At 35.9% G+C, this 23449-nt stretch overlaps 1 protein-coding gene and 1 pseudogene across 1 annotated transcript; both read left to right on the plus strand.

The window, feature by feature from the left end:
- LOC132847659 (zinc finger protein 850-like) overlaps positions 1–23449 on the plus strand; it is a 182406-nt pseudogene that overhangs the window by 23755 nt on the left and 135202 nt on the right.
- On the plus strand, positions 15078–17483 carry LOC132847672 (zinc finger BED domain-containing protein 4-like). Its single transcript, XM_060873174.1, has 2 exons — positions 15078–15514; positions 15953–17483. The coding sequence occupies exons 1-2, from the start codon at positions 15365–15367 to the stop codon at positions 16529–16531; spliced, it is 729 nt and encodes a 242-aa protein (XP_060729157.1). The 5' UTR covers positions 15078–15364; the 3' UTR covers positions 16532–17483.

Raw genomic sequence — 23449 nt, forward strand, 5'->3', positions numbered from 1 at the left:
AATTAACTGAAAGGATCTATTTGGGATACATGAGCTATGTGACCAGACCCTATATACCTCTGCCGTTAGGATGTCAGATGGTATATACCTCTGCAGGGAACAGAGGATGTCAGATGAGACAAAGAGCCTTGAAAGTTCAAAAAATAAGAGTGGGAAAAGGATTAACATATGCAGAGGCATTGAAGAACGTGGAACAGGAAACAAAAACAAAAGAGAATGATGCAGTAGCATCTCAAAAAATGAATGAAGATCAGGAAGAATCTGTGAAAGACCCAGTGGAAATGACAAAGTGTCATTTGTAGCATTTATAGGGGAAGTACTAAACTGCTCAGCACAAAAGGACAGCTGGTCAGAGGGACCATTAAAATCGCAATGAGGGCAGCAGAAAAGTATTTGGATGTAGATAGAATTAATGTGGAAATGATAATTAAGAGATTAAAGGCACCATTAGGGACCTGCAGACATGTGGTGGTTCCTAATGGTGCTTCTAATATTGCAATGGAATGCAAGAAGTTTGATTGCCAACAGGCAGGAATTTAAGAATTTCATCTTGCAAGAAGACAAATGCCCAGACATAATATGTGTTCAAGAATCTTGGTTCACTACAAGGAAATATTGCTTTACATAGAGATAGACAATGTGGAAATGGTGGGGGTATAGTACGAGGAATACGATTTAGAATTGTTAAAGTTACTCAGGAACAAAGAATTCTAGGAATTGAAATATGGGAAGATCAGAAAGTATAAAAATTGTAAATTGTAAATTTCTATACTCCATACGAGCAACTCAATATCAGAAAGTTGGAAAAAAATTGGATAGAATTATGGGAGAGGTAATAAGCAAAGGTGGGAGTAAGTCACACATGTGCAAGTCACAAGTAAGTCTCAAGTCTTAACCTTCAAGTCTCAAGCAAGTCTGAATCATTTTTTGTGAGAGTCAAGTCAAGTCAAGTCAAGTCACTGCTTTATGTCAAGCAAGTCAAGTCAAGTCGTAGCTTGAGACAAGCAAGTCACTGGCGAGTCATACATATGTTTGATAATTTAACTAAATGTATATATTAAACAAAGTTAAATCTACAGTATTTATGGACTATGAGAGTTTTATTTGCAACAAAAATGATTATATACATTTATTTTTAAAAGGTGTCCACATCCACATCAAAACTACAAAGAATAAAATGTAAATGTAACTGAAATAAATTTCAATATGCCTCAAACATGGCAGAAGACCATGGAAAAGTATATATATAAAAAAGTACAATGGTTACTTTGCAGCCAAATGGCATTTTTTGAACAGGCATTTCCTTTTAATGGGACATGAACACATCTGAAATTAGATCCTTCCTTTTTAATAACAGAATAACAACAATCAATCAAGTCAACCAAAAAACGTAAATTATTGAATCCCACAAACCTTGAAGTGGATTAACTATTGGTGAGAGAGAGAGAGAGAGCGAGAGAGAGAGAGAGAGAGAGAGAGAGAGATTGGAGTGAGTGTAATTCATTAATTAAAGGGATAGTTCACCTAAAAATTAAAATTCTGTTATCTTTTTCTCACCCTCATGATGTTACAAACCTGTATAAATTTCTTTGTTTTGATGAACACACATGTAGATATTTTGAGGACTGTTTGTAACCAAACCATTCATGAGCTCCATTCACTTCCATAGTGGTAAAAAAGAATACTATGGAAGTGAATGGGGCTCATGAATGGTTTGGTTACAAACATTTTTGGGTGAACTATCCCATTAAATTGAATGTGTGTGCGTGTGCATGCGAGACAAGAATATGGCTGTGGTTGCAACTCTGAAGTTTTTTATATTTATATTTATGTTTTTCATATATATGTGCAACGATCCATACGCTTTTCACTCAAAGCCTAACACTGAAGACCAATTATACGTGCTATTGCAAAAAAGCTGACATTTCCACATAAACAGTGACCAACCATTTACACTACATTGAACTTTGTCATTCAATTGTGAGCGATGTGGTCGCATACTGCTGTTCTTCTCTTCTCATCTTGCACAAAATCCCGGTACCCGAACTTAATTATTTTTGGTGTAGCGCCTTCCATATTTCGTCATGACTGTTAAGGTTTATTAGTTAGTGCGCGCTCTCCCTCTGCTTGCCGGCTGCGTCACATGGTTAGATTACGCTCTTGCGTGCGTTTAAAAACAGATTTAAAAACAAAATAAACAAAAAAGATAAAACAAAAACAAAAAACAAGTTATTTCGGGTTATTTAACTCAAGTCCGAGTCAAGTCTCAAGTCATGAATGTCAAGTCAAAGTCAAGTCGAGTCTTTTTATAATATTTGTCAAGCAAGTCTCAAGTCTCAAATTTGCGACTTAAGTCCGACTCGAGTCAAGTCATATGACTCGAGTCCCCCATCTCTGGTAATAAGTAGATGTGGTAGTTGTTTGGGGAATTTAATTTTCATAATACTTTGTGGGGGAGTAAAAATACAGATCATAATGTTTAGGTAGTAGAGGAACTGTTGGATTTGATAAGTAAAGTGTCTGTGAATGATGGATCAGGCACCAGAATAAATATAGGAAGTGGAAAGCTATCAGCAAATAGATTTAACACTGGTATCGGATAATCTAGCATGCAAGAGTTCTTGGAAGGTAATAACTCAAAACAACATAGGAAGTGAAGATTTTCCTATATTATTTAAAATAGGGCTTGATATTCAGAAAGAAGATGTAGGCAGAGTATCAAGGTAGGCATTTAAAAAGGCAAATTGGGAAAATTTTAAGGAGATTAGTGAAAATCATCTGGAGGGGATATCAGTGGAAAGGGAAGATGTAGATAAGTTTAAAACATATATATGTGAGGCAATACAGAGAGTGGCAGAAGAATATATTGGCAAACAGCGAGATATTGGCATAACGGAAAGTTAGCAGTTACAAACATTTATAAAGGTGCATAATAATTAGGGATGCACCGATACTACTTTTTCTCTTCCGATCCAATTCCGATACCAGCGTTTGCCGGTATCGGCCGATACCGATAGCGATCCGATATCTGTGTTCTTTTCTACCTTTATAACTAAAGAATTTATACAACTCACTTAGTTATTAAGATTTATTTGTTTCTGGCAAAGAAATACAAAAATGCCCATTACTGGATGAAAAATGAAAACACAAGAAACCTTAAAAAAAGTATTTTTTTTTACTACTTTTAAAAAAACAGTACTTTTAACAGTTAGTGTTATAACAATGTAAACCATATATACTGCCATACCATATATTATATATTATACCATATGTAATTTAATTATTTTCTGAAGAAAAAGGCAATATTTGAAAGTGAATCTTAAATTAAAACTCTTGAAACACAATGCAAAATGTATTAAACAGTAAACCTTGCACCCAAATGAGCGACATGTTAAACGCGCTGAGTTAAATGGAAAGGGTGCCTGATAAACTTGCCTGTTTGTCGCAGGCGGCTGTGCAACATATTTCCTATAAAATTTATTATATTTATTTTCATTAATGTAATTTAATATATAAGTGTATTTTTCTTATAAGTTCAAGCAATAGTCTATGATGTTTGCTGTTCAATAATCATCCACCACGGGCATGGGCGTCGGAAGTAAATAAAAAGTGGGTGTGTCCTGTCCCACCCACAAATAATGGTTCCGATGCCCATGGATTTCAGGAAACAGGAGCGTGGTCAATGCTGTAGGTAAAACGCGGAATGGAGTTTAATTTATTAGGGCATTCCTCAAGCAGAATGGATTCGACTGGTGGCACTCTGAAAAGTAATAAAAAAAGACATATGTGCTGAATAAAGTGGGTGGGTCCAATATTATTGGTCTTAAAAAGTGGGTGGGTCCTGTCCCACCCACATATAATGGTTCCGAAGCCCATGACCATGGGTATCGGATTTGGATCAGTCACACACCACCGATACCCGATCCACTCAAAATGCTTGAATCGGCGTCGATACCGATCCAAAATATCGGATTGGAACCCTAATAATAATGCTAATATATCTGAGGAAATGAAAAGACATAGAAGATGAGTTACTGAAAATGAGAAAATCTTTGAAAAAAGAGGGCACATGGGTAGTGTAATAGAGGCAGAGATTACATTATATGAAATGAAGAGAGCATTTTAGGGGGTAATAAATTCTTCTACAGGGAAAGATGTAGATTTGTGTAGAAATGATAAAACAATTATTGGCAATAGTGCAGATTGCTAAACCAGGAAGGATACATTCATACCGAGCAGTTATATGTCAATAGAAACTTTAAATCTATCAATTAAATCTAATTGATAGAGAGAATGGTAATATCACCTCAATGAAGCAAGATATTCTATATGAAACATTACAGAAAATACACAGCATAAAGTAATTAGGTGTAAGGATTAGTTTTTGGTTTTGGAAAATGCAATTATTTTTGGTTTGCCAACCTTTGAGTGCTCAACACCAACACCATGGTTGCGTGTAGCCCCATTGTTCAGTTTTGCCCCTCTTTTTTCTATCACTTCTAAGAACCGGTTTGAACCATCACAGAGCCAAGTCTTACGTCACCGTATACGTGTCATCTTTCCCAGCAACTTTAGCACAGCAGCGGCAAACACAAACACATCAATAATAGCGAATGTTGCTTTACTGTTAATGCTCATGGCTACGTGAACCTACATTGGCATCCAAATCCGTTGAATCCAACGTGTACGTGCAGCTCCATGTAATTTGTATAAACTGAGGTTGCAATCGAGAATAATAATAATTTTATCACAGAAAAAATGTAACCTTAGCATGTAGCTACCTACTATCATGTGTAATGATAATTGATCATAGTGCAGTAAAGTAAAAGTGTATTAAACATTGGTATACTTAAGGTACATTATCAAAGGCGCTAACAGTAGACCCGCCCCAGCCCCGCCCCTAGTCCCTACTTAAGGTACATTATCAAAGGCGCTAACAGTAGACCCGCCCCAGCCCCACCCCTAGTCCCTACTTAAGGTACATTATCAAAGGCGCTAACAGTAGACCTGCCCCTAGTCCCTACTTAGGTACATTATCAAAGGTGCTAACGTTAGCCCCGCCCCCAGCCGTAACCCCACCGGTGCTTTGGTTGTCGAAAAAGAAAGAACTGGTTCTAAATTAGGCTCTGGCTCCGAACCAGCACTCAAACTGCCTCGGTGGAAACTCTTCTTATGGTCAACATAGTTGAGGTCCTCACAGACAAGACTGCGGTGAAAAAAAAAAAAAAAGATCATTTAAACTTGGTAAGATTTGTTTATTTTTTAATTAACTGTTTTTTTTTTCTATATGTACAGTAATATAACTTAACGTTATAAAAAAAATACATGTTAAGGTAGAAATAACTTTAAGAAAATGTTGTGTTTTCAGATTCCTTAAGAACCATTAAGTAAGATGTCACTTTTGAATATTATATTTGGAACAACAGTCTTGATGCTAAAGGTAAACATTTGTTTGTTTTTTGGCAGTGTAGTCGGTTGTTTGGGAAATGCATTTAATGACTGTTCAACTTGAAATAAATAAATAATTCTGTGAATGGGTTAACTTCATCAAAACTTGTTAAAAGTAAATTTTGCTTTAACTAAAGTCGATGTTCACTGCTTAATGATTTTTGTTAGAGGTTCCTACTAATTGTTGTCGGTGGGGCCTTGAATAGTGGTGCACCGTGTGTGTGTATTACTCCTGCTTCGCGCATTCAGTAGGACCGTGTGTGCTTTAGGGAACGAGGTGATTTTACTCTCTGGTAATTAATTTTCTTGCATTTATTGTTACTTTTAGCTTAATTATTATTAGCTTAATAATGATGTCGAAGCTTTTCATCCTGATTGTCTTTTGATTTAGTTTTGATTTTTTTATGTAAAATAATAATAATAATAATAATAATAATAATAATAAAACAGAAATAGATTGTAAGAAAATAGAGATTTTCCCTAAATTTATTTGTTTATTTACTTCATTATTTTTTTTTTTGGGTGTTGAGTGTAGCATTTCTTTGATAAATAGACCAAAGTGTTGATATTTAAACATTATTTTAGAAGCTTATTCAGATAATACTGGCAAATTAAACCAATATATTGATCACAGCTGGTCCTGGTAGTTGATGTGGTGTGTATTAGGTTTAGCAGTAAAATATGAAACCTTGATGTAGCTGAAGTTTAATAAAGTAACATAATAGATTTCTAATATTTTGTTCTCCATACCTTCTTACGATAACAATCTCTCCAGTCACTCTGAATATCTTTAATTGATTCTATGGTTCTAGCTGTTATTTGTCACACCCCAGACTCAGACGATGGTGTTAATAGTTGGCTAATGGCTGTGAAATGGCTTGTTGTTGAACTGTTTTTGTCCTTAGGTGTACACTTAAAGGACACTTTTGTCATTTTAGTTGAGGTCCTCACTGAGAAGACTGCTGTGAAATTACTGGTATTTAAGATTAAGATCACTTCAACCTGGTGAGTTTTTTTTTCTATGAATAAAATAATGAATAATAAATAATGCATTTAAATCGAATACATAATACAAACAATGAAATAAACAGGTAAACCTTAGCATAGTTCATTGAAAATGTTGTGTTTTACAGGGTTCCCGCGGGGTCTTAAAAAGTCTTAAAAGCATTGAATTTATTAATTTGGAAATAATACCTTAAAAAAGTCTTTAAAAAGTCTTGAATTTTGATGTTTGGGTCTTAAAAATTGTGCTGTATGTAACTTCTCCATATTGTAATTTTCCTCAAAAGTTTCATTTGTCGATTATTTTGATTAAATGACGTAGTATAAAAGAGTGGCGGAACCAATAATTGAGAACGCAACGCAGCCCCGGGTCACCGTACAAAATACTGCGAACACGCGATGCCTTCAGTAAAGGAAGGTCACACTCTACGACACCACAGCCATAGACTACAACACAACACAACAAGCAAAGGAGAAGCGCGAGAAATCAATGAAAATCTCAGCATTGCACAGGAAAGGTTGACTGACGTAGTGTGAATTTCGTCAGACGAGACGAAATATGTTCGTTAACAACCTTTTTTCATGACTAAGACGAGACGATGACAAGACTGCACCACTGTCCAAAAAAGCTAAGACTAAATTAGCATGCATTATTGTTGACGAAAATGTTTTGTATAAAATAAAAACTAAGATAAAATCTCTCCTCATTTTCGTCTACAATCGTTTCTGCTTTTTCATCAGCTGTTACGCCTTTAAAGTATTCAGCACGAGTTCGCGGCTTTGCGCTGTTGCTCAAGTTACAGGTCCACGAAGCGGATCCCACTTATTATATTGCTACCTACCAAATAAATCGATAATTTGACACAAAATGATGACTTTAAAAAGGAGTTTATTGATTTAAAAACAATTGTATTTTTTCCGCTAAAGAAAATAGTGCGCTCCGTCTCTACGGTTAGAATCCTGTGTTTCCATGGCAACGCTCTGTTTTTCATGGCAACGGTGTGTTATAGTTCGCAGCGGTCTGTTATAAAGTAATAAAATAGTGTGTGCGTAGAAAGAATTCGTCCACACACCGCTCAAAAAATAAATAAATAAATAAATAAAATCTCCTGACCGCAAGTCCACCCCTGGTCTAGGCTTTTTGTGCTAAATTATATTTCCTGTCGCTGCACAGGCTCTTTTATTGTACATGATAGCTTATGTCCCGATGACCGGTCTTTGCATTACGATTAAAAGCAGCATCATTAAAGTAAAAAATGTGATGTGCAGTCAAGTTCGAGTGTATGCACTGTTTAAACGAGTGTTCTCAACTTCACTGATACTTTTATGATTCACGTAGAGTTTTGACAAGTTTTATAGCCTTGATATTGTTTCTTATTAAAAAGTGGTGACAGAAAAAACTCGGCACCCCCAACCTGAAACCTCTTCCCACGCCCCTGTCACAATCACATCATAATCAAAATGAATAATTAGGCTTAAAAGCAAATGTATATGTAAGGGAATCAAGTTTAACAATTGCATGTAATATTGCTCCAAATATCATCAATAATGGTGTGTGCAATACCATGTATATCTTGCATTAATTTGGTAATTTATATATATATATATATATATATATATATATATATATATATATATATATATATATATATATATATATATATATATATATATATATATAAATATAATATACACCTACAGTTTTAATTTCAGGCTTTTCATTAAGTTATTTATTTCCACTATAACACTTGTGTTCCTGATATTATTGCATTTAATGAGGCCTCGTTGTATTTATTCTTACAGTAGTTTCCAGATGTGGTCAAGCTACAATTTTTTGACTAAAACTAGACTAAAATTAAAAGACTTTTAGTCGACTAAAACTTGACTAAGATACCTTGAGTTTTCTTTTGACTAAAACAAGACTAAAATGACGGGACTTTTAGTTGACTAAAACTTGACTAACAAAAAAAGATATGTGAATGACTAAATATGACTAAAACTAACAAGGACATTTGGCACAAGACTAAGACTAAATTAAAAATAGGTGACGAAATTAACACTAGATTGACGCACGCAGTTATATTTTTAAAGTTTGTTTTTTACGTTAGCTAGCTACCAATTTCATTCTGAGGTTATGGGGAAATGTAAATTTAATGAAGCGTGGCTGGATAAAAACTCTTTTCATCATTGGTTAAAACCAGTGGACAACAACGTTTTTGAGACGTTTTGCCACATATGCAAAAAAAAGGATTCAGCTAGGTACAATGGGAATGAAGGCATTAGAGTCTTATGCCAAGTCGTCCAAGCACATTAACGCTCTCAATGGACAAAAACAAACTCCTTCCATCGCCTGCATGTTTCAACCAACTGTTAGCCAGCTATCTGCTAATGTGCCTGAAGTGGCAACAGGAGCTAATGTTAGCCAGCTTGCTGCTAGCGCTGCAGACCCTCCAGCTATGGCCGCAACTAGAGTGGATCTGCGCACAGCTTTTGGGTCCACACCAACGCTGACCTGATCTCCAGGTCCAACCTCTTGCGGAGAGGCCATAAGGAGAAGTAGACGGAACTTGGCTGTCCTTGATAAAGACATTGCTGCCCTGAGTGAAGAGCTAAGGAGTTGACTGTGTTTCTTAATTTAATTTAATTTAATTTATTGTTGAGTTTTGATTTTCGATGTTTATTGTTCAGGGGTCTCTGAGTTCTCCATATTCCCAGTATGGAATAAGTAGCTAGCTCATGTTAAAAAACAACTTAACATTGTTCGGCAAACTTTCTTGTGGCCTACTGAAATGTTTTTATTTTTCACACTGCTTGGCTTATCTTTTGCCCATTCCACATTTGAAAAATAAATGAACACAAGTTCAAGGATTTTTGTTTTTCTTTGCTGGTAGGGACGTGAAATAGGTATTAATTTTTTATATAAATGGTCTTAAAAAGACTTGAATTTAACTTGAAGAAACCTGTAGGAACCCTGGTTTTAGATTCCTTAAGAAATATTAGTATGATGTTGCTTAAGTATACTGAAGGTAGACAGGTCATATTTCTAATTTGGCAGCAAATATTCAGTGACCAGAAACATGCAACACATAACCAGACATTACTTTGAAACTCCTGTACATGATTTGTTGGCAGCTCTATTTTTAAGTAAGTTGTATGTTTACCTGAACACTGATAGCATGCTGCTAATATAATTAACATAGTCAAGACCGGGTATGATTGGTTCATCCCATGGTTTGGTTTTATTTCTGGTAAACCAGTGTTTATCTTCTCTTATTGCTCTTTCTGCGATTCCATTTGACTCTGGCTGATATTTTACTGCTTTTGTGAATCTTAATCCATGTTTGGATAAAATGTCTTCTACTTCTTTCCATGTTATATTATGAGCATTATCACCTCTTACTGAATAAGGGGTTCCATGATGTTTGATGTACTTCTCTTAGCATTTCACCACAAAAGCTTCTGTTGCCGTTGTGTTAGTGTAGATTACTTTTACGTCAGTGTGATTGTCTACTACCAATAGTACTACCATAGCAATTTAACTTCAGTGTAATTGGTCTTAGAGGTCCTGCAAAATCTATGCTAATTTCTTGACCCTCTTCTTCTGTTTTAATGTGTCCATAAGTGTTAATTTCGTCACCTATTTTTAATTTAGTCTTAGTCTTGTGCCAAATGTCCTTGTTAGTTTTAGTCATATTTAGTCATTCACATATCTTTTTTTGTTAGTCAAGTTTTAGTCGACTAAAAGTCCCGTCATTTTAATCTAGTTTTAGTCGACTAAAAGTCTTTTAATTTTAGTCTAGTTTTAGTCAAACAATTGTAGCTTGACCACATCTGGAATCTATTGTAAGAATAAATACAACGAGGCCTCATTAAATGCAATAATATCAGGAACACAAGTGTTATAGTGGAAATAAATAACTTAAATGAAAAGCCTAAGATCAAAACTGTAGATGTGTGTATATGTGTGTGTGTGTGTGTGTGTGTGTGTGTGTGTATATATATATATATATATATATATATATACGTATATATATATATATACGTATATATATATATATATATATATATATATACACACCAACTTAATGCAAGTTATACATGGTATTGCACACACCATTATTGATGCTATTTGGAGCAATATTACATGTAATTGTTAAACTTGATTCCCTTACATATACATTTGCTTTTAAGCCTAATTATTAATTTTGATTATAATGTGATTGTGACAGGGGCGTGGGAAGAGGTTTCAGGTTGGGGTTGCTGAGTTTTTCTGTCACCACTTTTGAATAAGAAACAATATCGATTATATAAAACTTGTCAAAACTCGGTGAATCACAAAAGTATCAGTGAGAAGTTGAGAACACTCATTTAAACAGTGCATACACTCGAACTTGACTGCACATCACATTTTTTACTTTATTGACACTGCTTTATTAAGCCTGCCTAGACGGTGGACTTGCGCTCAGGATTTTTTATTTATTTAGTTATTTATTTGAGCGGCATGTGGACGAATTCTTTCTACGAACACTATTTTATTTCTTTATAACAGACCGCTGCGAACTATAACACACAGTTGCCATGAAAAACAGAGCGTTGCCATGGACACACAGGATTCTAACCGTAGAGACGGAGCGCACTATTTTCTTTAGCGGAAGCAATACAATCGTTTTTAAATCAATAAACTCCTTTTTAAATCATCATTTTGTGTCAAATTATTGATTTATTTGGTAGGTAGCAATATAATAAGTGGGATCCGCTTCGCAGACCTGTAACTTGAGCAACAGCGCGAAGCCACGAACTCATTCTGAATATTTTAAAGGCGTAACAGCTGATGAAAAAGCAGAGACAATTGTAGACGAAAATGAAGAGAGATTTTATCTTAGTTTTTATTTTATACAAAACATTTTCGTCTCGTCTTTTTCCGTCAACAATAATGCATGTTAATTTAGTTTTAGTCAGCGTTTTTGGACAGTGGTGCAGTCTTGTCATCGTCTCGTCTTAGTCATGAAAAAAAGGTTGTTGAAGAACATATTTCGTCTCATCTCGTCTGACGAAATTAATACTAGTCCATAACTGTTGCTTTGCGCTGTCATTGTTTTCCTACAATTAGGGCATTTAATTTAAATCTTTTCATACAGCTTTACATAGTTTGGCACGTTTATTTTGTTTTTTGTTAAGAACATTCCAATCCATTTTGTGGATGGATGTAGATGTTGTAAAAGTGTCATGCTGTCTTCACAGCTTTTAACCATATTTTCTGAGAATGGCATGTCTACTTCTCTGTTTCCCTGAGCTGTGTATGTTTTCTGCTTGGTATGACTATCTCTTTGCTCTTGGCTGTTACAAAGCCATTTAATTTCCATGTATCTAGAAGCTGATTATAAGCATCTAATGCATATTCAGAGTCTGTCACAATTACAGTGTTTTTCCATCCTTTGTCTTTACAAAAGCTTAAAGCTTGCAGAAGAGCTGCTACTTCTGCAATCTGTGTGCTTCCTGTTTTGTGTTATGGCACTTTTGACCTTGCCTTTTCTTTTAGATCCATCAGTAAAAATAACTTGGGTTTTCTTGTCTAAATGGGTTTCTTTTTCTTCTTTGACCCCTTCCTCACCCGGTATTTTAGTTGTATGTCATGTAAAATCACTCCCAACTCTCCCTAGGTAAACTGACGGACTTTCTCTTTGGTTTTGATAAGCTTCTTTCTTACTTTCTAAAATAGTTAATCCTCCTGATTCTACTGTGTCTAATTTAATTATTATTTGCTTTGTTTTAGCAAATGTCTTGAGTGAAATCAAGAGCTTAGCTATAGTCATTAAAATGTTTATCACTGTTTGGCTCATGTTTCAATTGTTTTCCTTCTTTTGTGTAAGAGTAAAAACTGACTGGTATTTTTCCTCCTTCATTGTAGAGTACTACTTTGATCTCGGTGTCCGTGTTGAGACTACAAGATCGGTTTCTTCATCTCTTCTGATTAGTTGTGCTGAGTCTAAAGCCATTTGTAATAAGGTTTCCTTTAGTTTCTTGGGCTTTTATGACCTTGATTCCTTCTAAATCATACACCTCCTTTTTCTTTTATTTCACCATCATATGCCTCTATTAGGTATTTCTTCCCCATTGGTTTCAGATTTCCAGCCTCCTTTTGGGATACTGTGTATACATCAGCTCCCGTGTCAATTCTGAATTCCATATGTCCTAGTTTTTAGTTGACCTCCCTCTTCCTGGATACCTGCTTTATCGAGGGCATCTCTTAGTATCCTACCAGAGGCCGACTCTTCCTAGCGTTTCTTAATTACTTGCAGTTTCTTAGTCAAAGTTGTCTGTCTGTTTTCCTGTCTGGGGCGGTATTGTGAGTTTCCTCTATCTTGAGGAGGCCTCATTTCCATTATGTTATGGTTAGTTTTGGCCTGTCTGGGGTGATATTCACGTTGTTGAGGTTTTGAGTTATGTTTCCCTTTCTGTACGAAGGGCTGACCTTTACTCTTGTCCTTCTCTCCTCCTTTCTCTTTTATCAGGGCCGATTTTCTATCATATTTTATTCCTTCACTGAGGATTAAGCTCACGGGGGTTTCTGGTCCCATTAAGAGAAAGTAGTTCAGCCCTTTGACTTTTCCTTCCTCATGTATTTCTCCTGACATTTTTAGAATAGCCTGTCTTCCTGTACCTTTGTCTATTTCTGTTAGGAAGATGGTTAGGTCATGTTCCTGTATTTTCTTGATCCTGGCTTTTTCTTTTTTGTGAGGGTTTCCCAGGATTAGTTTTTTAATTTTTATGTGTTTATTAATTCAGTGTTCCATTCTGGCCCTGTTTTGTACACTAACATCTTGTTTATTAATTCTGTTGGTGCATTTGTCCTGCCTTGAACAGTTGATTAGCCTTCTCTAATGAGTCTTTTCCTATTAGTTTGGTTCTTGCAAGTATTTGGAACATAATAGGGTCAGTAACTGGTTTAGCCGTTCTAGTCTTTCTTTTTACAATAGGTTTCTTTTTCCTTAGTCCTATTTCCTTTAGGATTTCGTAGCATTTTTCCCACCTTCAGGTCAGTAAATTTTTTTTAGCCTTTTTAATGTGGTCACACCTTATGATTTATTTTTATTCTCTGCTCCCTTGCACTTTTTGAGTTTCTCCTATCCCTAGAAGTTGACCTTCCTTGCCTTGTTTGTATTCTAGTTCTTGTTTGGATGTATCTTTCTTCACTCACTTTCGCTAGAAAATACATCATCCGGGAATTCTTCCCAAGCGGTTACTGTATAGTACCTTAGTAGGATCTTTCTGTTGGGGTTTAAGGGGATAGAGACCACTTGTCTGAGGCTCATCCCACAGCCGTGACCTTACTGAATCTATTTCATCCTTGTCTGAGGGCGACTGTCTCACACTAATTCTCCTTTTCCTAAGAGCATCTACCAATTCTTGGGCCATGGGAGTTTTGCCTCGTCCTGTACTTTTTCCCCGCAATAGATGTGTCTCCTAAACTTACTTGTGACATGTCGCCTGTGGATCTTCTCCCAGTCTCTGGTGGTAATGGAAGGTTAAGTTCCTTACCTTTGTGCCATATACTAACTATCCAGCTTGAGCCTGAATGTTCTGGAGGGGCTTGCATGCTATGATCCACTCCGACGACAACATCCTTTCCCAGAAATCTACACAAATCTCTAATACTTTTGGGAGTTAGGGCGTACATCTCCCTCCCAGTGTGACACAGATTCTGCCCCTCCTTGTTGGTGAGGGCCAGCTGGCAGTTTTGATAGCAAAATGTATCACAGGTGGATTGCTCATTTTATGGGATGGAAGTTTTTTTTTCCCCCAACTATCTCTTGTATCGGATACTTACTAATTCCTTGTGCAGATACCTTATTTAGTTGAACTTTTCACAAATTTCATAGTCTTTCTATGCATTATTTTTCAATTAATATTGAAAACACAAGATCAACTAGTAGAGTTAGACTTACCTTGAACGTGGTTGTCCTTCGAAGTCCTTAGGTCTTCTAACAAAGTATCCACTTTTGAGTTTGTTAAACTTTTCTTATGGCCATTAGGGCTGAAACGATTAGTCGACATTGTCGACAACGTCGACAATAAAAAATTGTCAACAAATATCTTTGTTGTCGATTAGTCGTTTGTTCTCACGTGTCCTAATGTAAGGGCCTGCAATATCGTGATTTGACCGCTACGGCGCTGTAGCGCTAGAGTGTAATGCAGCCCTAACAACTGCGGTAAAAGAGAACTTTTAAAAGAAGCGCAAATTATGACGGAGTTCAAGCGAATCCGAACAAGCAAGGTGTGGGAAAGTTTTACAAAACTTCCAACCAAAAATGCAGTTGTGTGCAATACATGCAAGGCAGAACTTGCGTTTCATGGAAGCACAACGTGCATGCTCGAGCACTTGAAAAGGAAACATCCTGGCACAAGAGGAGGCGGTGAGAGGTGAGTGTTCTCCAGCTGAAGCTAACTAACGAGTGATAAAGGTCTTTATATATTAACAATAATAATATCATTACAGTAATGTGATTTATTTTGCATATAATAAAACATGATTGAACACAGGAGTCAGGACTGTTTTATTATTGTAACACTATTAGGTACTATAGTCTTATCAAATGCCTGTATTTTGTTACATATGCATGAAGACTTAAAAAAGGAAATGTTAGGAAGAATATCATGTCAGTTACTTTTTCATACTGTTAATTAAAATGTGAATGAGAATCTGTCAGCTCAACTGTTATGTAAAAAAAATTGTAATTTTATACTTGTAATAATTGTTTGCAGATTAATATTTTTACCATTCTTTGTGTCCTGAAGTAAATTTTTCTGTTTCAGTTCTAAGAAAAGCAGTGGGCCTATTATTGAAGACTTTTTTCTGAGGAGGAATTCGTGTACTCCTCAGCAAGCCGCTGCTCTTACAGAGTTATTTCTGAACATGATTGTTAAAGACATGAGACCTTTTTCCCTGGTGGATGGAGAAGGCTTTCGTGAAATGGTTTCTACATTCAATCCTGGATATATCCTTCCATCAAGAACCTACTTTACTAGATTAATGGAGCAAAAATATGAAAAAACCTGTCAAAAAGTAAATATACACCTAATGCAGAATTGCAAATACATGTTTACATCAAACAATCTATGATAACACTTTACAATAAGGTTCATTAGTTAATGTTGGTTAACTACATTAGTTAACATGAACTAATAATGAACTGTACTTCTACAGCATTTAATTTCTGTTAATGTTAACTTAATTATTAACATAAATACACTGAACAAAAATGAACAGCTTTATTTTTATTTACGTTAACAAAATGAATAATGTTACAAATGTACTGCTCATATTAGTTAGTTCATGTTAGTTAATACATTAATGTTTACAAATAAAACCATTACCTTAGTGTGAAGTGCTTCTAGATTTCAAACTAAACACCCAGTAAAGATGACTAAACAACAGTTTAACCACTAAGAGAGTTAAAAATTAAAATGTTCAACTAAAATATTTTGATGTTTTTTTTTAAAGGTTAAGGAAACTATTCAGGAAGGAAGAAGCTTCATTGCACTGACCACTGACATATGGACTAGCCTTGCAACAGAAGCATACCTTGGTGTCACATGCCACTTTATCACCGAGGACTGGAAAATGAAGAGTCTCACTTTTGCAACCATGCCTCTTGATGAACGACATACTGGTGTCAACATAGCCACATGGCTTGAAGAGGTTGTCACAAAACTCAACATCTCTGTAGACAACATTAAAGCAGTTGTTCATGACAATGGATCAAATGTTGTAGCTGCACTGAAATTGCTGGCAGAGAAACATTTTTGGGTCTCCGTCCGCTGTACTGGAGACACACTTCAGCTTGTTGTGAACAATTCCCTTAAAGAGACCAGCATCAGCAAAGCTTTGGGAGCTGAAAGGACCTTGGTTGAACATTTTAGGAGAAGTGAACTGGCCAATACTAAGCTGAAAGAAAAGCAGCAGCAGATGAATACAGCAGAGCATAAGCTGATTCAAGACGTCACAACCCGGTGGAATAGCACATACTTTATGCTGGAGACTGCTGGAGCAGCGCTGGCCAATTACTGCCACGCTTTCTGATCCTGAAGTGACACCAAGGGGCAAACATTACTTTGATTTGAAGCCTTATCAGTGGTCATTGCTTGAAGAGCTCACCCAGGGCCTGCAGCCTTTTCAATGTGCCACTGAGTTTCTTAGTGGCCAAGAGTACAAAACACTGTCATGCCTTCCTCAGTTTGCAAAAGGGCTACAGAGGTCTGTGACACAATCCATGAACTTTGAAACTACACCTGGAAACGCTTTTTTAGCCAAAGCTTCTAGAGAGTTGAGAGGTGGGGGGATGTCAGCACCTTCTTCAAGGAGAAAGATAACACTATTCTTCTGTCAGCAGCCCTAGATCCAAGATTTAGGAAACTCAAGTTTATGCCTGCTGAAAAGAGGATTGAGCTTCCTTGCTATTAAAGCAGGAAAAGAGCTCTGGAAATCTGCAGAAGAAGGGCAGCTTCAGTGTCAGTGTCACTGTTCCTAGGAGAGAGGAAGAGTCAGTTCTAGAGAACCTCCACCAGTCTGACACCAACAGCCTCAGTGAAGAGGAGGAGTCACATTAGGAACAAAAGATTCAGATGGTGAGAACGGAAGTACAAATGTACTTCACTGAATCGCAAATAGCCAAACAAGAAGATCCTTTAGGTTGGTGGAAGGAAAATGAGGGACGTTTCCCTAACCTATCAAAGATGGCAAGATCTTTTCTTTGCATTCCTGCCACATCCACTCCATCAGAACGGATCTTCTCTGCTGCAGGAAACATTTGCTCACAAAAAAGAGCAAGCTTGTCACGTGAACATGTTGATATGCTGACCTTTCTTCATTTTAATTCAGCACTTATTTGAAAATCCAAAAAAGGCCAGTGCAGAAAGGACACTGTTACATACTGCTTTTCATTAAACTGAACACTTGTTTTACAAATGAAGCTCTTAATACTGCTGCCAAGAGATGTTTACATTCAAACATGTATATATTTTTTTTGTCTGTAATGCAGCTGATTCATTTGTGTAATTTTTTTTTTTTTAATTAAAAGATAACAGAATATTTAAACAGTGCTTAAAAAGAGAATGACCTGTTTAGTTGGCTCAAAGTTCATTAAAACAACCATTTCAAAAGCTGAACTGATTTTCTTTTTTTTTATATTATAGTTAGAATATGTATAACTCAATGTTTTAACTAATTGAAAAAGCTGAATAATCGTTCAAAACTTACTGATTAGTCGTCAATGACATTGGCAATAATCGATGATTGATTAGTCAATTAATCGTTCTAATAATCGTTAGATTAATCGATTATCAAAATAATCGTTTGTTGCAGCCCTAATGGCCATAGTGACACAGTTGGGGTCCTCACACACAAGACTGCGGTAAATTTACTTGGATTATAAACAAAAAAAAGAAGAATTTACCAAGATAATTTTACCTAAAATATATTCATGCATTTACTAATAACATGAATAAACATTTAAACATTGTGACGTTGCAATTGACAATTTGCATTGTTTTGCTTATTCTGTCACTTAACGCTATATATACTAATAGATAAAAATACCTGTATAGTTGGGTGTGTGTGTGTGTGTGTGTGTATGTATGTATATGTATGTATATGTATATATGTATGTGTATATGTGTATATGTGTATATATGTATGTATATGTATATATGTATGTGTATATGTGTATATGTGTGTGTATATATATATATATATATATATATATATATATATATATATATATATATATATATATATATATATATATATATACACACACACACACACACACCCTGTATAGTTGGGTGGGTGGGTGGGTGTGTGCGTGTATGTATGTGTATGTGTAAGTAAGAAAATAAGTAAATAAGAAAAAATAACTATTTTGCCTGATTATAGGTAATACATTTATTTAATAAGGTTTATTCCCAGTGATACTGAAATGTACTTTTATAACAAAATATATTGGTCATTTTATTTCTACCTTCCAAAAAAATAGCATAGCATTTATTTTATAAATCCACCACAATATGACTAATGTGACATCTAAACTTTATTTTAGAAGCTGATTCAGACAGTACTAGCATATTCAACATATATGTTGATCACAACTGGTACTGTGACTCAAATTCCTCTATATTGTAACAAAGGATTAATGTTTTTTTGCACATTTGCTTCTGCATGTCAGTTTGTGAGGTTCTCACTGAGAAGACTGCTGTGAAATTACTGGGATTTAAGAAAAAGATCACTTCTACTTGGTAAGTTTTCCTTCTTTAAGTAAATGAATAATTTTAAAAACTATATTTGCCTGGTTCCATTAGATAAATATATTTATATTTATAATATTTATATACAGTTAATTAATTAATCTTATCATAGTCTAAACATGCAATCCCAATGAAAATATTTTTCTTTATTTACAAAAATGTAAGTTAAACAACTGTTTAAGAAGAACTAAGAAATTGTTTTTTTTTTATTATTATTATTATTTAGGAAATGTCAAGTATATTACTTTTGAATATTATATTTACAAGAATAGACTTTATGCTGAAGGTAGATGGTCAGTTTTTCAATTACTGGATGGTTTTGTAATTAATGTTGCTAAAGAAACAAAGTTAAATTAAATTGGCCTGTTAGATGGCCAGAAACCATGAAACATGCAAATAAATAGACATAACCTTGAAACTCTTGTTGGCAGCTCTATTTTTGAGGGAGCTTTATATGTTTACCTGAACGCTGATAGCATAAGTTTTGTCTTTGTTTATTTACCTGCCACTTTTCAGTTTCTGTGACTGATGAATAAAGCACAGGATACTTATTTAGCACCTAATAATCTAAGATGTTTTGTCTACTGTTCTGCTACAGAGTGAAACGTAATCGTCTGGCTGTCTTCACACAATTAATCACCACAGAGGGATTTGTGCAGAATGGACAAGAACAGAATTCATTACTGCTCAGAGTGTGGAAAGAGTTTTTTAACTCGGACTATACTAAAGATACACATGCGCATTCACACAGGAGAGAAACCATATTGCTGTTCACAATGTGGATGGAGTTTTAGACAACTAAGTCACTTAAACAGACATCAGCGCATTCACACAGGACTGAAGCCATATCAGTGCTCACAATGTTGGAAAAGTTTTACACAATCAAGTGCTTTAAAAATTCATGAGCGTATTCACACTGGAGAGAAGCCCTATAGCTGCTCACACTGTGGAAAGAGTTTTACACATTCAAGTTCTTTGAAAAAGCACCAGCGCATTCACACTGGAGAGAAACCCTATAGCTGCTCACACTGTGGAAAGAGTTTTACAGAATCAAGATCTTTTAAAAGGCACCAGCGCATTCACACTGGAGAGAAGCCCTATAGCTGCTCACACTGTGGAAAGAGTTTTACAGAATCAAGATCTTTTAAAAGGCACCGGCTCATTCACACTGGAGAGAAGCCCTATAGCTGCTCACACTGTGGAAAGTGTTTTACAGAATCAAGATCTTTGAAAAGGCACCAGCGCATTCACACTGGAGAGAAGCCCTATAGCTGCTCACACTGTGGAAAGTGTTTTACAGGATCAGATTATTTGACAAATCATCTACGCATTCACACTGGAGAGAAGCCCTATAGCTGCTCACACTGTGGAAAGACTTTTACACAGTCAAGTTCTTTGAAAAACCACCTGCACATTCACACTGGATGAAGCCATATGACTGTTCACTTTGTGGGAAGCGCTTTACAACTTCATCTTATTTGAAAAAGCACCAGTTTATTCACACAGCAGTGAAGCCACATTACTTTTCATACTGTGGAAAGAGTTTAAAATGTTCATATCATTTGAAAAACGCACCAGCTTATTCACAATAAGGAAAATATATTGCTGATGACAATATGAAAAGTGTTGTAGAGATTTAACTAGGAACATTTAAAGAAAACAAAGAAAGTTGTAAAAGGCATCAGCAGATTTATACAAAAGTTCCCCATGCAAAACATATAATGGTGGAGAACGCAGACACTGTCAAGAAAAATTTCAGTTCATGTGTACATTGACAAACGCTTGAAATGTTAATTAATATTAGGTATAATAAGATGCAGCAGGTTGTATCAATTATTCAAGCTCCTTGGGTCAATCCTGTGCTTGGCTTGCTTTGTGTGTTCTTTACAGTGAGGTTCACTCGATTTGTCCAGTTTCTACCCATCCCCCAGAATGCCAGTAGATGAATTTATTACACTACAATGGTTATAAGCAGTAATGTGTGTGAGTTCAGCTTTAAAATTGGGGGATATGGTTAATAAATAAACAACTGAAAAATCTTCTTTGTAAATTGAACTATGTGCTGATTGTGTTAGTTTTACTTATTACATTAAATTACTCATTATTACATTGGGTTTGCTTTATTTACGAAGTGGATGCAAATCTGCCTTCAGTCTTTTAGGTAAATCATGTACCTTATGTGTTATATGCCCCTTTTCCGCCAAAATTAACCGGGTGCTGGTTCAGAGCTAGTACTGGTGCTGGTTCAAAGTTGGTTCCACTGCCGAACCTTCTAAGAAGCGGTTTGCCTTTCCACCGGCTAGAGAGCCGTCACAGAGCCGAGTCTGACATCACTGTATACGTGTCACGTTTCCCAGCAACGTTAGGGCAGCAGCGGCAAACACAAACACATCAAAAATGGCGGATGTTGTTTTACTGTTAATGCTCATGGCTTTGTGAACCTACATTGGCATCCAAACGCGGCGAATCCAACGTGTACGTGCAGCTCCATGTAATTTGCATGAACAGAGGTTGTAATCAAGAAAGTGCATAACATTATCATTAACACAGAAAAAAGTTAGCCTTAGCATGTAGCTACCTACTATCATGTGTGCTGATAAGTGATTATATTGCGGTAAAGTAAAAGTGTATTAAACATTAGTAAACTTTAGGTACATTATCAAATGTGCTACAGTATCCCCGCCCACAGCCCCTAACGCAGGCGGTTCTTAAGTCTACTTAAAGCCTACTTAAATGCTACTTAAGAACTTTTACTGGTTCAGAGCTGGTGCTTTGGCACATACACACACACACACACACACACACACACACAGCATTTAGTAAGCCCTTCTCCCTGACCCCCACCTCTTTTTTTTTTTTTCCAGAAAATTCACTTCCAGGACATGCACGCTGGGAGAGGTGCAATCATTTGATTCAGCTCAGCTAGGGGATGTAATCTTAATTAATTTCACTATGTTATTTAATTAAAAACCTGGGCGATGAGCGAAATAAATCTGCTGATGGTAATTATTTGCAAATGGTCCAGATTTGGGTCCAGAGTAGACATTGTTAGAATAGCAGATGGTAAAGGATGGTGGATTTTTGGTTTGTTATTTATTTATTTATTTATTTATTTACTCACTCACTCACTCATCTTCTACCGCTTATCCGATCTACCTCGATCTACCACCAGCTCTGAACCAGGAAAAGTTCTTAAGTCTACTTAAAGCCTACTTAAATGCTACTTATGAACTTTTCCTGGTTCAGAGCTGGTGCTTTGGCTGTCGAAAAAGAAAAAACTGGTTATAAATTAGGCTCTGGCTTCAAACCAGCACTCAAACTACCTCGGTGGAAAAGGGGCAATAGTGATTCAAAGATATTTGAGTTTTTGTCCTTGGTAAATTACCCAAAGCATCATGTTTGTTTCCAGTACCAAAAAAGGGATGCCCCAGGAAACTAAATGATTATAGACCACTGGGACTAACATCACACATAATAAAGGCACATAATGTCCCAGAAGGCAGTTAGAAACATAGGTGCTCCCAGAGGAACTGTTCTGTCTCCTGTTGTAGGAATAAGTGAGAATGGAGTTGTAGGATTCATGAATTCCCCTCGACCCAAAGCTAAAACTCATCTGAAATACACTTTAGGAGACATTACTGCCCAAAAGCAAAGTGAACAAAAACAAATAAGAATGGTAAAAAGGAGGAGGCTAGAGGTAGAGGAGGTAGAGAAGCTAAACGGGATAGGAAAGAGGAACAAAAGCAACTGATGTTTGCTAAAAAAACCTCTGAAAGTAGAAAACTCAGTTACAGAAATGAAACAATTGCATATGAATTAAATACAATTCCAAGTCCAATTGCCATAAATGTTACTGCAAGATTGCAGAGGATCAGACGCTGTACCTAGACAGCTAGAAGATTTCAACCGACTAAGAAGATTTATGCGATAAGTTTTATTCATCAGAAGTTCAAGAGAGCTCTGATCGCTGTTATTTATATTTATATGCATCCTTTTTTCTATAATTAAAATATATATTGTTGAATGTGGCTAGCTGTTCCATATAGCTACAGGATGTTATAAGCCTGGCTGATGTAAATATGTAGATATGACGCGTTGCATAGGCACTGCAGGGGCCCATGTCTTGCGTGAACAAGGGAGGTTTAAGTAAGTCAACCACAAAATAACATAAACAAATGATTTCCTAAAAGATACGGGGGCCTTTCACTGTGCACTGTCCTGAATAATGGTTGTGAATTCTACTATAGGCAAACTTATGTTTAGTTACTGCACTACATTTGCATTGCTTACGTATTGTGCATAAGAGAACAAACGCAGGCTAACACTTGGTTCGTGTTTCTTGGTTTGTTACTATCTTTGCATTTTAATTTCTTTTACTTATGCTAGAATTCTTTGATTATTTTAATGAGATTTTATTTGTAATTTTTTTTTATTTTATTTACATATATTACATACACTTATTTGTGTAACATTACTTTAAATTAAAACAAGGCCTCCCATTGTGTGGATCCTGAAAAGACAAGAAGGTCTGACTCCTTCATCTTAAGTTCAAACAATAGACTAGGTAGAAGAACTTGAAGATGCTGAGACTTTGAAGGACAATTACTTTACTCCATTTTTTTTCACCCACTACACTTTGTTTTTCCAGCACAACACAAAGCATATTCAGACCGGAAATCACATTGTGAAAGTTCTCTGA

This window comes from Tachysurus vachellii, chromosome 6 (genome assembly GCF_030014155.1).
Source record: "Tachysurus vachellii isolate PV-2020 chromosome 6, HZAU_Pvac_v1, whole genome shotgun sequence".
Lineage (NCBI taxonomy): Eukaryota > Metazoa > Chordata > Actinopteri > Siluriformes > Bagridae > Tachysurus > Tachysurus vachellii.